We start from the raw sequence: 16,678 nt of genomic DNA on the forward strand, positions 1-16,678 counted from the left end.
GCTCTGCTATAGGCCAGACCGCCTGCAGCCCTGGGCCTTGTGTGGACAGCTGCCCTCCCCACCCCGCCACACCCACAGCCTCACTTCATGCTGTGGCTCTCAAGTGGTTCTTTCCTGGAGATCACCCCCATCATGTGCACATGGGCACCCATGGCCTCCCTGCCGCAGAGCCACCACAGTTGTCATGAAAACTGCATGTGTCAAAGTAGATGATGATAGCAAGGGACAATGACCTGTGAGGAAGTCCACACTGACATACAGTCCACACTGACATACAATCCACACCTCCCCCCAGTGTGCACATACCACCCTCAGCGCGCACACACCTGCCCGCCCTGTGTGCACACAACCGACTCCCCCAGTGTGCACACACCTGCCCCCCACAGCACGCACACCCACCTAGTCCCCGACCACGTGCGTCCTCTCCCCTCCCCGCCCAGCGTGCACACACCTGGTCGCTGTTGTACATATGCAGCAGCAGCCACGTCTGCCTTGTCTTCTGAAATCTCCAGTTCTCACGCTTCTCGGCCCAGCTAGAAAGCAAGGACAGGAAGTTCAGATGCCGGCAGGAGACGGCGGAAGGGTCTGTGTGGCTCCCCAGTCCCCTGGGCCCCCAGCCAGAGGGGAGCCGACAAGGAGCAGAGGGGGATCAGGGGCCTGGTGCTGGGAGGACACCTCACTTCCACATGCCTGGGAGGCCTCGGCCAACTGGGCCTGCTTCCATACCTGCAGCAGATGGCACGGGGCTCTTCCTTCCGGCTCGACAAGGCCACCAGTTTATGTATATTTGGAATTTCATGAAATCGGCCATTCTTGCAAAGCCTTTATTGTGTGCTACAGCAGAATCTGCTGACCAGAGTGCGGAAAGCATTCAAACTGAGAGCTGTGGGCACCTGGGTGGCTCAGTGGGTTAAGCCTCTGCTTTCAGCTCAGGTCATGATCTCAGGGTCCTGGGATCGAGCCCCGAGTTGGGCTCTCAGCTTAGCAGGGAATCTGCTTCCCTTCCCATCTGCCTGCCTCTCTGCCTACTTGTGATCTCTGTCAAATAAATAAATAAAATCTTAAAAAACAAACAAACAAACAAAAAACAAAACCACAAACCCAAAACCGAGAGCTGTGTGGTGGGGGGTGAGGGACAGCAAGCTGGGAGGAGCCAAGAATCCCGACCCGGAGGGCCATGCTGGTCTGGACTGCTTCCGTGTCAGGGAGACATGGGCACGTTGTGTGGCAGCCACAGAGCAGGACCTGAGCCAGACTCGACCAGTGCTTCCGTCCTCCTGGGGGAGCAGACACCATGGCCATAGTCGGATTCACAGTGTGAATCTACCACGCATCACTGAGGCCAGGAGGCCAACTGACGGTCCCCCTTCGGGCAGCAGCATGCCAGGCCTCTGGAATGGAGCCTGGCCCAGCCTCCCACACCAGCAGGTGCCGCACTCAGTCCGGGCCCCGGTAGAAGTGGGAAAGCAGACACCGAAACAGCGGGCATTAGAAGAAGGGACGGAAAGAAGAGAGAAACCCTCTGACTGGTTCCCGAGGGTAATCCCGAGGGGTTCCCTCCCCCACGCTGGTCATCAAGTCATGGCCTCTGCCTCAAACTTTCCTCCATCGCCCGCTGCATAGAAACAGAGGGCTTCCTTTGCCAGTTGGGCCAATGGAAGGAGAAAGTGCTGGAGAGACATATCAGGATAAAAGAGGAAGGCTCTTCCAGCCTGGTTCTGGCGAGCAACCCCCAGGAGCCAATGGTCCACTGTAGCCACAGCCAGACAGCCCATGAGCAGCCTTCCTGGCAAGTCCCGTGGGCTCGGCTCCTGTGACTTCTCTGCCATTCTGTGAGCCACGGCTGGGCCTCTTTGCAGCCCTGGGGGAGTGGCTGCCCTTCAGCCTGCTCCTCCTGGGTCTCGGCTTCTTGACCCATAGCAAGCCCTCAGTATGCCTCTTTGTAATAAACTTCCCTGTGCCTCCATCAACCAGCTGCTCCCTGACCTGTCCCCCCACCTCGAGGATGGCACATGACCTCGCCCCAGGGCCTGTGGGGTCCCTCCTGGGCTGAGAGAGGTGTGGTGGTTCTGAGCTCCATTGGCTGGGACCTGGACTCCCTGGACCTGGCTCCATCACCTGCATATGGACAGTGTGGACTGGCTGTGAACCCAAAGCCACACCCCCCACCCAACCCCAGGGCTCTGGTCACCTGAGCCCCCAGGGAGTGTCTGAATGGCTTCAGATATGCCGCATGAGACCACAGAAAGTGAGGGGCACCAGCTGGGGGCCCCAAGCACCTCCACGACAGGCAGAGCGGAGGCCCCCGGACAAACAAGGACGATAAGGACAACGACAAGCAAGATGGTGGCGATGAGTAGGGACGAGCCAGCCCACCCGCTGGGGCTCCCACTCCACCCAGGAGATGCCTTGCTGACAGGCAGCGTGGTGCATGGACCAGAACCCAGGTGTAATGAGGGTTCTCGGCTGTGATGGGGTGCAGCAGCCTCTCACATCTGCAGGCAGGCCCTGGGCTGCTGGAGCTCCATACCCTGCCGGCCTCCACGCCCTGTGGCATCACCGCCCACTCGGGGGCCTCTACCCTGCCTCTACCCTGTCCAGGCGGGTGACCCACTGTAACTCCCTCCACTGGGGGCGGGGCTGTGGGGCCAGGACAGGGCACCTCTGGCCCAGAGGAAGGAGTTGGAGGAGCTGATGGGAGCCGCAGCGCGTGCCACCCCTGAGATGACAGCCAGGGAGCTGGGCCCTCCATACAGTGGAGTGAAGACTGGGTCCCCAGCCCTCCCCCTCGGTCTTGGCTGCTAAGGCTCCCGGCCTGAAGAGTGAGTATGAATTGCAGAAAGTAGGGACCCACTTCATGGGGAGGAGAACCAGGCATAGGGACCGGGCTGGAACACGTGCCTCTACTTCCCAGTAAGTTTCTCGGATAACAGAAGCCAATGGTCTCATAGCAGCCTCACTTTTCCCGGAGCTCCTAGAAAGTCTCCCATGAAGCTGTTAGAATACATTTGGCAGCTGCTGCCTGGGCGTGACGACAGGATGACTGACACAGGGTCGGCAGGCAGTCCCAGGGCTCTGGCCGAGGCTTTGGTGACCATGCCCTGCTCTGCTCCCCCTGCAAGGCAAGCTCCTGAGGCACAGGGTGGCGGCCCTCCCCTCCCTCAGACAGCCCCTGGGGTGGATGACACCCACCAGGATGGCCATAGGGACACCACTGGAGGTGGCACTACAGACCCTGGGGTCCCAGTGGTCCCGGGAGCCACAGGGGAGCCAGGTCACTGAACGTGGAGCCCGTGTCCCTCCTGGCACAGATGCCCTGGGACACTGGCCGGGCCCCACAGGACAGGGTTGTCTTACCCACGGAGGTAGTCCAGGGCCAGCTGGGACCCAGAGCGCTTGGCCGGCAGGCTCTGGGCTGCTCCCGACTCCCGCAGCCGCTTCCTCTCCTCTTTCCTCCGCTCCTTCTTCAGCTTCCTGTCCCGGACCCTCTTCTCCTCTGGGGTCAGCGCAGGCAGCTCGGGGGCCGTCTCCTGCTTGGTCCCCGACACTGTGTCTCCCTGAAAGGCAAGGGAAAACTGGCCTGTGAGGATGTCCCATGGCATCTTGGACCCCCGCTCTTGGGAGCTGAGCCCCTCTGTACCCCGTGCTGGGACCCCCAGTGCCCCTCTCACCCCAAGAGCTGGGGATGGGACTGCTCAGAGTCCCACTCTCCCAGGGACCCAGGCATGACTATCTCACCCCCACCCCCGGATGGGTCAAAGTTCACTCACCTCAGCCCTGTTGCCCTGTACCTGCGCCTCTGCGCTGGGGGCTAGGATTTCTGGCTTCGACAGGGCCCCTATCCCCTGAGGCCCTAGACCTGCCTCCACGCTCTCCAACCCTCCCTGTCCCCACCCCCTCCCCACCCACCCAACCCTAAGGAGTTTCTGGTCCCCAGGTTTCACAGAGGCTGTGCTGAGTGCACACGGCTTGCAGGGGATGGGGAGGGGCAGTCTTCCCACCATGAACATCCACTGAGGCCCTTATGCTTGCCTGAACCTCTCCTGGGAGCAGGTGGCCAAGCAGCTGGGGGGCATGGCGCTAGTGTGGACCCTTGCCTCCTGACACCGCCACTTTCCCAGACACCCACTATAAAACCAGATGGAGGCTGAAGACTCCAGCAGCTGCACACTTCCCCCTTCCTGGAAAACCTGGAACGCCAGCATTGGTCGCTGTGATTCTGGCCAGGGACCAGGCTACTGCCCCCAATGCTTCTAGGAAGGGCAAGCACACTGCCCTGGGCCATTCAGTGTCTGCACAGCACCCCCCTCCCTTCCAGTGTCCCCACAGGCCACACAGGCCCCCTTCTAAAATGCCAGTGCCTTGACAACCTTTGTGTTCCAACTCAATACCAGATCCTTCCGGAATCTTCTAAAACAAGAGAGCAGCTCTCTCCAGCTCCTCTGTCTCCTTTAAAAACAGCTGAATTTACCAGCCATGGGGCTTCAGGCCTGCCCTAGGGAGACTCCAGCAGCCTCGACATGCACACACATTCATGCACAGACACACACACACACACAGACATACACACAGACACACGCACATGGGGCTTACAGGCTGCCAGTACAGGAGGGTCCTTGGACCCCCCTCACCTTCTTGGGAAGTCTCCCACACACAGACACAGCCCCAGAGGCCCAGCACCCCTAGCTGCCTGAGAGGCATCTGGTTTTCAGATGGGGCTTCCTGAGGCCAAGGGCGGAGTGGTCTGAGGAGTGTGACGGGGACACCCACTACTCAGACTCATCAGCCCACGGCAGCCAGCACTGCGGACGACACAGAAAGTCTGACTCTCAGAGGAGCAAACAAGCTCTGGGTGCGGGCCAGCCTCTGTCCCCGCGGAAGCCATGTGGGCAGCACGTCAGCAGCCACCTAGGGCTGAAGTCCTGGAGCAAGGTCAGGACCGTAGTAGTGCAGGGCCAAGAGCATGGGGACACTGACCCAGGGGGGCCTGGGAGGGGCAGTGAGAGCAGGAAGTGCCTGCTCCCACAATTAGGGCTGCTGGCATGACTCTGCACCCTTCACAGGGCCAGCCGTCACCAGGATGTGGCCTCTGCCCGAGGCTGGAGGAGCCTGTCGCATGAAAGGTGGACTCCGGGGCATTCTGAGGGCCCTGTCCCCATGGAGGGGCCAGCAGCTGGGCGGCTGGGACCCAAGTGCGGAGTAGCCTGCACAGCCTAGGTGTTGCCCGGGGCTTCTGTGACACCCAGCATGAAGGGCCCATGTGTGGTACTAGACATAGAAACCTGGGAAGGGCACACATAGCTTCCTTCTCTTTCTGGTCACCCTGGCATGGTGGTGGCTGGAGTCTGCGCTCCATGTCCTCAGGAAGCTAAGTATGACTCCAGACTTGTTCAAAGGGTCATGACGCCCGCCCTCGATGGCGCCAGGGGCCAGCTAGGAATGCTGAGGGGGTCCAGACCCACCAGATGCCCACAGCCAGCCCATGGCGGACGCCGGAAGGCTTCTCCAAAGAAGCTGGAAACAGAGAGTGAGACTGGTGAAACCTCCTGAATTTTAAACGCTGGCAGTTTCAGTGAAACAATGCATAGCCTGTGGGCGAGACCAACCCCCTCCCCCACAGTAAGCTGGAGAGAAAGCCGGCCCCTCTGCCCCAGACCTCTGAGCCCTGAGGCCATGACAGCCATCGCACCTGCATCGCACCTGCTGGGCCAGCCTTCCCTTCCCTAAGCTCAGGCAGCCGGTCCTTTCTGGCTCTCTTCCTTGGAAAGGGTATGACAAGGAAGCAGCCGAAGCCCCTCTCCCATTGTCGCTGCTGGGAAGGGGGACGGAGTGATGGAGCTCTGCCCCTCCCCCAGCTGCGGTCCTTGCCCTGGAGGGGACCACATGGACCCAAGCAACCATTTGGGAAAACACAAGGGTCCCGGGCATTGCTGGAAGATAAAGAAGTGGGGCCTGGGTGTGCAGGGCTGTGACCCGGCGGGGGCAGCAGCTGTGGACCAGCTGTGGGCCTTGCCTGGTCTCTCTGCTCTGAGTGCCTTGACCGTTCCTGGCCTGGGTCCGGTGATGCCCCCACTGCTGCCACCATCATGACTGGGGCCCTGTGAGGGTGTCCGGCTGCAGGGGGCAGAGCTGTCTCAGCTGCGGAGGGGCTGGCTGGACCCGGGGACCTCCCAGCACGTCTGAATGAAGGCAGTGGGGGCCTATCTGGACCTTTCTGGCTACCTTCGTCCCGCAGCGTCGTCACTGCAGTGGGAGGCCAGCGCAAGCACCCCGGGAAGCAAAACCATTTCTAACGCGCAGCATCTGCCAGCCACCGCCCTCCGGGAGTTCGGTGACCCCACCGTCCCTGGAGGTGGAGCTTAATCTCTTCTGATTACAAATGAACTTTCTCCAGTTGCCACTGATCTGATAACCCTCTACAGAATTAGATTTTAATTAGCAAATAACACTTGGGACACAGCTGCCACCATCACCATTGTCTCCTGACACTCCTCAGGTTAAAGGTTGCCCAAGGGCTTGGGAACGCCTATATAAACACAAAAAATTCTGAAAAGGAAGGAATGCAGGAGTCCAATAATTGAAGCCTATTGGGGCCCCTTCTGGGGAGGTAACTTTCAGGGGAAGGAGGGGTCTTTAGACAGCGACATGAGGTGGGGAGGGGCGGCAGCCCCAGCCCCCCCGCAGGCCCAGCCCGCTCTCCCAGTCAGCAGCTGTGAATACGACCCGACCCTTTTCCAAAATACAGACTTGACCGACCGCGAGGGGGTCAGCTGCCACCACTCACGTCTGCTGCCTGTCTGCTTGTCACAAACACGTGGAGTTGACAGCATGTGGTCTTGTGCAGACACACAGCTCTACAAAGATGGATTATGGTCTCCGGTGTTCTAGACCAAACGGCATGCACAATTTCCTAATACGGGAAACCCAACTTGCGGCAACACATTCTCTTACAGTTACACAGGTCCTGGGCTGCATTTCAAAAGGCACAGAAACAATTCAACATGCATGGAAAACTTTGGGCAGGACAAACGGACCCACCATGGCCACTGGGGGAGGGGAGAGCAGGGGACAACGGGCGGTGTGGCCGAGAGACGGTGAATTTTGTCTGCGTCACTTCAGTGTGTCTCAATGTAAATGTTTTCATGTACGATAGTAAGTCATGGAGTGCTCGTGTGATTAGAAATACATTTAAAAACAATCCTTACTGGCTTTGAGGGCAATGAAAACCCTGAGTACATGCACTAAATGTACTGAAAATGCACAAATCCAAAAGCCCCACAGACTGGAGAGAGAGTCAATTAGCCCAAGGAAATTCAGAGGCACCACTGACAGAAAAGCTGACCGTATCTGAGAAAATATAATGCATGAAATAAACGTTTTCTTTTACCCTGGTAACTCCTGGCAAGAGACGCAGGCAGAAATGGCATTACTTTGATCTAGAAAGGCTACCACGTGTTCTGGCCAGGCAGAAACACCCTCAGACCAGACCTGCAGGAAGGAGGTTCTAGGGAGAGCACGCTCGACATTGTTTTAGATCCACAAGGGCGCCTCTCCAGGCACCTGCCTCAGTCAGGGAACACGGGTGCCCCTGCAGATGCCCAAGGCCCGGAACAGGAGAGCTGTGGAAGCGAATGCCCAGAGGTGTGCTCCAGGAAGGGGACACTGTGGGGGAGGCCAGAGGGAGGACTGGCAGGTTCAAGCCGCAGTGTCAGCGTGGGATGGGGCGGATACCCATCGCGGTCCTTCTCTCCTTTTGGTGAGTATCTGACCTCACGAAGGGAGGGTCACATGAGCTGTTGGCCCTGGACCCGGCTCCCTTCACCTCGTGGCTTTGCTGCGAGGAGAACCACACAAATGGGACTCCTGAGGGGCGGCCATGCCAACATTGGCCATTGGCCCTGCAGCCTTGGCTCATCTCTGTGATGGGAACCTGCCTAAAGCTCTGGAGGGCACTGGGGCCAGGCCTATGGGTGGGAGGGGTGCTTCACCTTTCCTCCAGGGCTGTGCTGAGGCTCCTGGGGCTATGGCTCCAAATCAGCATCCTGTGCCTGATCTGTCTGCCTCTCTGCTTTTTGGAAGATCCAGTCTAAGCCTCTGATGGGAAAGGGTGGCTGCGTGTACCTGCTTCTCGGTCCTGCACCCTTGGCTTAAGGCCACACTTAGCAGCTAGCACCTCAGGCTGGGCGGGGGGGTCTCACCCTGTCCCAGCCCCTCAGGACCCCCAATCTGTCCCAGGCCAGCCCATCTCCTTCGCAGTACAGCAGCCCAGCAATGCAGTGTGGTCCCGGGGCCTGGGGACCAGGCGGCCTTTGGAGTGGGGGCAGCTCTGGGGCCCTGAGAAATGGTCTGCAAGGACAGCGGTGCCCACTGTGTGTCCCTAGCCCCAGACACAGCCTGGCCAGAGCCCTTGTCCAAGGCTGCCTTGGCCTCACAGCAGGCAGGGAAGTGGCCACTGAGGCTCCCCCAGGCCCCCTGAGCCTTAAAAGAGGTACAAATAGGGCACTGAAGGCATGGAAGCCGCCAGCATGTGTGTGGTCCCTGCAGGCACTACAGTGGGGTGACATCACCTCTGGGGCATGATCAACTCCAAGATTTAGGAACAGATGCCATTTTCGGTTCCAGGACCGGGAGTTCAGGGCCACCAGGAAGAAGAACAGGGGTTCAGGGACAGATGCCAGTCTCGGTTCCAGGACCCGAGTTCAGGGCCACCAGGAAGCACAGGGTTTCAGGGACATGCCAGAGTCTCTGTTCCAGGACTGGGAGTTCAGGATAACCAGAAAGCACAGGGGTTCAGGGACAGATGCCAGAGTCTCAGTTCCGGGACCGGGAGCTTAGGGCCACCAGGAAGCACAGAGGGCTGCTGTCCTGCACACGACAGCTGGCTCCCAAAGCAGCCAGCTGATGTTAGGGTGCCCTGTTCCCACCCAGGCTGGGGGATTCCAGGTCACAGCAGACCTTCCTTCTCTCCAGGATCAAGAAGCAGAGCCTTCATCTAGGAAAGAAGGCAGACCTGGAAGGCAGGGAGGATCCCACGTGGACTCAAGGGACAGGGGTCTTTAAAAAAAATTTATTTGACAGAGATCACAAGTAAGAGGAGAGGCAGGTGGAGAGAGAGGAGGAAGCAGGCTCCCCACTAAGCAGAGAGCCAGATGTAGGGCTCGAGCCCAGGACCCTGGGATCATGACCTGAGCCGAAGGCAGAGGTTTTAATCCACTGAACCACCTAGGTGCCCCAAGGGACAGGGGTCTTGACCACCCTGTCTGCCAGGACACCCTCCCTCCCCAGCAGGGGCATGCTCTCGGGCACATGGTCCCGGCTGCGCACCCACACCTGCCAGGGGTAGTGTGGCAGCGGCAGAGCGTGGTGCGGTGCTGGGTGCAGGGAGAGGAGGCCCCTGTGCACAAGCCCCATGGCCACACTGGCTCAGCCACTCTGAACACCTGTGATCCTGGCCCACTGTGTGAAACTGGTATCTGTGGCAGACCAGGGTGAGTTCAGGGCCAAGAGGGGATGGGACCCAGAGATGCCCATAGCACCACGTGTGCCTCGAGGTGCCATGTCTGCGGTTTCCCTCCAGGGGTGGCCCTGGGGATGTACCTGCATAGGGTGTTCCAGAAGGCTCGTGGAAGCCAGTACCCCCAGAGGGGACGGGCAGGTGCAGGGGAGGGGAACTCCTTGGTCTCTCTGCCTGCTCTAGGGCTGCCACACTGGGGCAGAGCTACAAAGTAACCCCCAAAAGTACCCAAGGACCTCAAATGTGCAGCTGAAATCCTGCCACATTTCTGGTTCTCCCAGGAGACAGCACAGACCCGTCTCCAGAGGGGGCCCAGCTTCAGCTGGGAGCCAGGACTCCTGGTGGCCCAGTCTCACTTGTGTTCTTAGGGTCACCTGGAGACGCTGGAGGCCGTGTCTGCTTTGCTGTCGCCTTCTGGCGGCACCTGTGCTGGCTGACGTGGGCTTGGGGGCATCTCGAGCCACAGAACAAGTGGTCTCACTGTGGGCTCAGGCGACGGCTGTCCTCTGCCGTGTGGGTAAGGGCTTCCAGCACACAAGACAGCAAGCTTGCAGGAGGCCCGTTTTGCCCTTCTGTTGCTCATTCTGGTGAAACCACAGTGGGAACATGTGTTTACGAGGTGCCAAGCCCACCAGAGTCTGCTCAATGTGCCACTTTGCCTTTTCTGGGGCCCTCTCTGTATCCTGTGGTATCGGGCCCTTTGGGGTGAGGCTTTCCGATGGGTCTGTGTGGCTTTATGGCTGGCCTGCCCTGTGGACCCTTCTGCTCGGGCGCCGGAGACGTTGGGTGACGGGCTATCATGGTGTGAGCGGAGACTACCCATTCTAGACTGAGCTGACCACAAGAAACTGGGCCATACAGACCTGCCACCCCCAAAAGCAGCGGACCCCTGGCATTGTCCCCCACCCCTTCTCTGGAAACTGGGGTTGTCCAGCAGTGGTGCCAGTGGTTGGCTGATGTGCCCCTTCAGCTCCCTCCCCCGGATCTCGCACAAGTGTCCAGGTTGAGCCAGACTATCCAGTGGGGGCTTTCTGCCAAATGAGAGACTCAGGGGAGGGGTCTCACACACATACAGGCAGTGCACGCTAGGGTGATGTGGGTGCTGACCACACACTGCTGGGTGCCTCGTCACTTGTCTGCACCTGCTCCCAAGCACAGAAGCTGCCCTGGTTGAAATGTGGATGGCTCTGAGCCTCAGGGCCCCAGGAGAGACAGTTTACCCCAGGCCCAGGCGTGCAGCTACAGCCTCTGGCCCTGGCTCAGGCCCCAGGAGGGTGGACAGCAGCTCTCTGTGTCCCAGAGAAAGGCCCCTTGTCTTTCCCAGAGCATCCAGGAGCAGAGATCAAGTGCTCCTCTTCACACAGAGAGCTGGGCAGGGAATGTCGCCTGGGCAGAAGACGGAGCAGCTGGCCCAGCCACGGCATGACGGCAGCCAGAGCCCAGGATGGGCCCGGAGCTGCTGAAGTCCAGCGACGTGGCAAAGACCGAGGGTGATGGAGAATGCTCCTCACAGGCTGGCATGGTCCTGCCACCTGCTACAGAGAGTGGGGGACAAACCAGCCATCCTCCAGATTTTCCCACTTGGAATTCTAAAAGGAGACACTAGACTCAATGCTTATGAGGTTTCATAAAGCAAGGGAAACTGTTTTTCCTCCCTGAGATCGTGTGTGGAAACCCAAAATTCGATCAGCATTGGAGCAGCTTTGGGGGAGGGGATAAAGGTTTCTCCCCGGGCTCTGGAGCCCTCTCTCCGCCTGTCTACGTGGTGGAGTAATGCCTCCTGACATCTGGTGGCCACGTTTTATTTTTCAAAACGTGGTAAACGCAAAGTAACTCCAGCAGGAGAAATAGAATCTAGAATGTAGCCAAATTCAGATGAAAACCCCCAACTCTTTGCTACCGGCTGTCCTCAATGGCCCCCCAGGCCAGACAAAGAAATGTGCGCACATCCCTTTGCTGTGGGGAGCTCTGCTCACCCCAAAGCTCTACCACGCAGGGGGCTCGGGCCCCTGGGACTCACAGCTCGGGCCTGGGCAGGTGCCATCCAAGGCAGAAAGAGGGAGCCCAGGCCTGTAGCAGCCCAGCGCAGCCACAACACTATGTCCTCGCTACAGCGCAGAAACAACAGAAGTTGGAATTCTGCATCCTCCTTTTTCATGCTAAGTGTCTGCAATGGCTGCGGGCTGCACGCTCAGAGCACATCTCTGTCAGGACAGGGCCCCACCTCTATGGCTCTCACATGGCCACCCCAGGGTCTGGCCCAGGGCAGCCAGGATGGGTCTTTGCAGGCTCCTGATCCCCGTACCTGCCTCCCACCGCATTCGCTATTATTTTAACTTTGGACATTTGCCGAAAGCTCTGGGGTTTGACAGAGCTCATCTCCACCAGCCGGTTCACAGAGGTCCTTACAGATGGGGACTAGCACACAGCGCTCTGGAGATGCCCTGCCACCTGGAGGCCAGTCTGTGGCAGGTCTGGATGAGGGTCGTGAGGGGTAGAGATGTCCGCCCAGCAGGCTGTGTGCTGGCTCCTGACCCACCAGGACCGGTTCTCAGAGGTGGACAGGGGCCGCACCAAGAACTGAGAAGGGCTGGGCCTTCCAGAAGGTTGGGCTTAAGACTGCACTCCAGATCCTCTTAGGTTCAACTTTTATGAACTGTCGACTTTACCCAGGGCATCTAAAACCCCAGGGCTTGCCCCAGGCATGCATACAAGTCTCCACCTGGCCCATGTCCGCTGTCAGCCCCAACAGAGGAGCTGAGCCCAGAGCCTGGTCCTGGATGAGCTTGGTCTGTTGGCTCCAGGCAAGCCCAGGGCAGCAGTCGCTCATGAAGAGCCAGGGAGGGACTGGGGGACAGGGGGCACAGAGTATGAGGCTCAGAGGCTGCCCCACTGGGGTCCAACCAGGCCTGGGGGAGGCTCTTGCTCCCTACAAAATAGAAAATGTGCCTTGTGCTGCCAGGTTTTACCTCACAGGACCTCTTGCCACAGCTGATGGCAGGAGGGGCAAGGCTAACCCTGGGCCCAGAGCAGAGCCCAGACTGGCTCCCTCCAGACAAGAACAGTGCTTGCCACACAACTGAGGCTCTGAGGACCAGAAAGCAGGCTGAGAGTGAAGGCAACCTTCCAGCCAGACCTCAGTGTGGCATCAGGAAGGCAGGGGGCTGCTGGCACCCATGCCCTGGGCCCGCAGAGGACAGCCCCCACTCCCACCACGGGGTCTGCAGCCTGGCTGGAGGCACCAGGGCAGGGAGGGGGTTTGGGGATAAGCTGGAGGCAGGGCTCCTCTGCCACATGCAGGACACAAGCCAACCCAGCACATGGCAGGGGAGGTACGTGGTACCTGCTGCATGAATCCGGAGGGTCTGGCTCCCCGGAGGGGTGGGGGAAGCAGCATCCCCCAGATGGTGTCCATGACGGGCATGACCCATCTCCCCAGTGACAGGTGTGCAGGAAAGGCCTGGGAAGGAGGTGGGAAGGGCCAGAGCTCATCCAGCAGGCCAGTGACAGACCCAGGCTGAGTCCTGCCCACTCTCCCTGACATGAGGCCACCGCATGGTGCAGAAAGAGCACCCACCTGCTCTGTCACAGCCAGAGCAGCTCCGGGAGTGCTGGTTCTCGCCTCTGGGCGATCTTCAACCATAGCTGTCCGTCCATAAACAGCCCAGAATGCTCCAGGCGCAGTTTCAGCACAGGGGGGCCCCCAGTGCCACAGTGGGGTCTGCTGACCCTTTGAGTCTCGGAACCCCAAAACCAACTGTTCCAGAGCCCAGAGTTCAGGGGACAGAAGGGTCTCTGGAGTCGGGGGTCCAGGGATCAGTAGGAAAAAAGGAAGTTGGCTCCAGCTTGCAGTCTTCCCCACAATGAAGCCCCTCTTCCTTCTGCTTCTGAACCCAGGTAGTCCAGGGCAGGCAGGGAGCCCACGGCTCCATCTGTGGTACCACTGGAAATTTTGTTCCAGTTCAAAGACTGAACCTTCATCAGACTCATGACCCTAGTTATGAAAATTCAGAAAGATAACTTACGGTAACAAACTACCTTTTCCTTTTCTAGAAACAATGAAGAACAAAAAAGGGAGTGTTTCCTCTGATTTTTCAATGAGTTTTATTTTGAAATGAGCCGACACACATGCAGCTGTTAGAGGCAAGAGACACCCCCCCCCCCCCCGCCGCACACCCCCTCCACAGGTTCCTCGGTGACACAGCTTGCGGAACTAGTGCCAAGGCTGCAACCAGAACAGGCCTTTTCAGCAACCAGAAACTCACAGCAACACCCAGCAGACTCCAGATAGAGCCAGTGATGTAAAAGGTGTAGGGACCAACCATGACATCCGCCCAAGTTAACCCACACAGTGATGCCTCTGCTACCGCACGGATGGGATAATTTCCCCGTTTCATTTTGTTTGCAGCACCGGATTCAAACAGGAACTTCAGAAAATGTGCACACTGACAACTCGGGAAGCTGCTTTGATAAACCATGGAAGCTGCCATGAACCGGAGCCACGTGGCCCTGTGTGCGTGCTGGGGGTGTCGCGCTGGTGCTGAGCGGAGGCAGACGCGGGCTCTGGCCTCGAGGAGCTCACGGCCGGATGTAAGTGAGCTCCTGGAGGACAGGGAGAGCGGCGGCCAGAGCAGCTGTTCAGGGCGGCGGAGGCTCCTCGCAGAGCACAGCTCCTGGATCCAGATGCCTATGCACGTGGTGGGGCCTGTGCACCCCTCAGAAGGCTTTCAAATGCAAGACACAACACATGCGACACGCAGGGACAGGGACAGAGACTGAGACCATTACCAGGAGAGACCCCATTTGTGCTTCGCTAAGCGACGGCCACAGGCGTGACAGCCAATGTAACTGGGAGGTGCCCGAGAGCACAGGGGGGTCGGTCTCCACCCACCACCTGCCAGGACACACCCACACCCTCCACAGGTCCCGCCAATGCCACTGTGGTCTGCCGCCCACACTCACAGTGGGAGAAAATGCTATAAAGGTCAACAGAGACAGCAAGAGGTTATTTATAATTCCAGGTTCCAACTCTCTGAGAGCCGGGGTTAAGAACGTAACCCCAACCTAAGCCCAGCTCCTCAAGCCTACAGGTCCGCCACCACATGCACCCCAGAAAAGCCAGGATCCTTCCCCTCCTACCTCTCCCCATCAAAATCCACTGGCCTCGGAGAATAGGATGGAAGCCCCTAGATGCTCTTCCCAGAAACACACACGCAGAACACACCTCAAAGAACAGACTCCAGGACCCCAATGGAGCTCACCTCCTCGGTTTTCAGGGAGGAGTTGTCGTCCAAGGGGTGAAGTCTTGTCCATCACTCCAGAGAGGGTGTCCCACACCAATGTTCTTCAAACCCCAGGGGCTGGACTGTCAGTGGGCCCCGCCTCCCAATCTCAGATTCCCAGCCACAGGGCTACCTCCAGCGCCACACAGCATCACTTTGTGCGGGGCAGGCTGTGAGCACCAGACAGCCCAGAGCCAGGAGACCAGCATGGCTCAGAAGCGCCAGGCGGCTCGGCTTCTGTTGCTGCTTCTTGTAACCCCAGGGCGGAAAGAGAGTTTGTGGTGTGAGGGTGAACTTTGTCAGAGACCCATATGCACTAAAAAGCCCAAAGACTCCCATGTACAAAGACGTGGGTACAGGAGCTGGGCAAGATGACCAGTCCCACAAAACCCTGTGAACAGTCCCACAGAGCTTCAGCCTGAGATGGGCGTCAGGACGCCACTGCTCTCCCACGCTGTGCTGGGACCAGCTTACTGGGTCCTTGGGAGACAGGCTGGCCCTGAGCCAGCAGAGGAGCTCTGCCCAGCCCCACTCCTGAGGTGTGACGCCACAAGTATCTGCAGACAGAAGTGACCTCCAGCCCTGAGATGCCATCTTTACAAAGGTCAGGTTAGCTCTCTGGATACAAAGTCCTCCGATATTGCAAGTCATTCCTTTTATTTAGGACACATCTACCATTTCACAGCTGGTCTGTCCATTGATCTCTAGTCCGCATGTCCAGCCCTGTCCCTGGAGGGCCCTCTCTCTAGAGGAAGCAGACATGGATGGACACCAGGAGCAGATGGGCTAGGGTTTTGGGGGAAATGGGGGCGACAAATCTCCACTTTCCTGTTTGAGAGGGAAGGAGGTGTTCAAGTGCTCCCCACAGGGACTGGGGACCAATGGAGAGAGCCACCTGAAGACCTTGGTGACACCTTCCTCCTTCTCCTTCATTGGCCAGAGGGAACCATCTGCAGCCAGCCCCGTCTCTGCCATAGAGTCCTGACTGGTAGAGACTCCAGCAAGCCGCCCCTCCTGGCAGGAGTGGTGGGCAGGCCCTGACAGGGCACTGCTAAGTCAGCACCGTCACTGGAGGCTGGTTCAACGTGGAACGTGGTCCATCTTGGCACTGCTTTTCCCAGAGCACCACGTGGGGTGGATGTCCATGGCAAAGCACAAGTCAGGTGCCATGGACAGAAGTGAAAAGCAACCCAGTTCTCAAGGAGCCCTAGCTGGGGACAGAGGGCCAACGTGGGAACAGGCTGAGCTGTGGTTCTGCCTCCGAGCCTCTGGACATGGCTGCACAGACAGGAAAGGGCATGGGGGAAGAGAATGGTGATGTGGACCAGGAAAATGGCAACTGTGGCAGCTGAGGAGGGAGGACAGGAGGGGGGCAGCTCACAGGACACATGTTCACATGTCAACCTGAGTGTCCCCACAGGCTGGGAGAAGGCACCAGAGTGTGGCTGAAGTCTGCACAGGCTGTGGAGAGGCCCGGGGATGTCTTCAGGGTCATGAGATCACAGAACCCATGGCAAAGGAGAGCACGAGGACAGGGAAGGCTCCATGCTCTTCATCAGAAGAACATCTACTCCACAGAGAAGGAAGCTGGTAAGTGGGCCCGCCCCACCCAGTTGAGGGGTCAGCATTTCTTACCAGGTATTTACGGCAGACAGCATTTGTCTGCTCCAGCACTGTCTCAGGGCCTTATGAGAGCGGACCAAGTCCCCAAAGAGGCTGTGAGGGACTCTCCTTGCTAAGCCTCCCAGCAGGCAGGCATAGGACCGGGCCAGGCAGACCACCAACCCTTCATGGCCACCCAGAGAAGGTGCGGATACCACCCCTCTAAAGGGAAAGGCTAACCTCTCATTGGAGGCAAGGAGCTCACTGGGTTTTCCTGGAC

At 58.7% G+C, this 16,678-nt stretch overlaps 1 protein-coding gene across 1 annotated transcript in view; it reads right to left on the minus strand.

Moving 5' to 3' along the window:
- Window positions 1-16,678, minus strand: part of C11H7orf50 (chromosome 11 C7orf50 homolog) — a 124,751-nt gene that overhangs the window by 5,007 nt on the left and 103,066 nt on the right. The window contains exons 3-4 of the mRNA XM_059414261.1: window positions 3,358-3,557; window positions 452-533 (exon numbers count right to left, since the gene is read on the minus strand). Coding sequence (XP_059270244.1) covers window positions 452-533; window positions 3,358-3,557 — 282 coding nt within the window. The remainder of the gene's footprint in view (window positions 1-451; window positions 534-3,357; window positions 3,558-16,678) is intronic.

This window comes from Mustela nigripes, chromosome 11 (genome assembly GCF_022355385.1).
Source record: "Mustela nigripes isolate SB6536 chromosome 11, MUSNIG.SB6536, whole genome shotgun sequence".
In the NCBI taxonomy this organism is placed as follows: Eukaryota; Metazoa; Chordata; class Mammalia; order Carnivora; family Mustelidae; genus Mustela; species Mustela nigripes.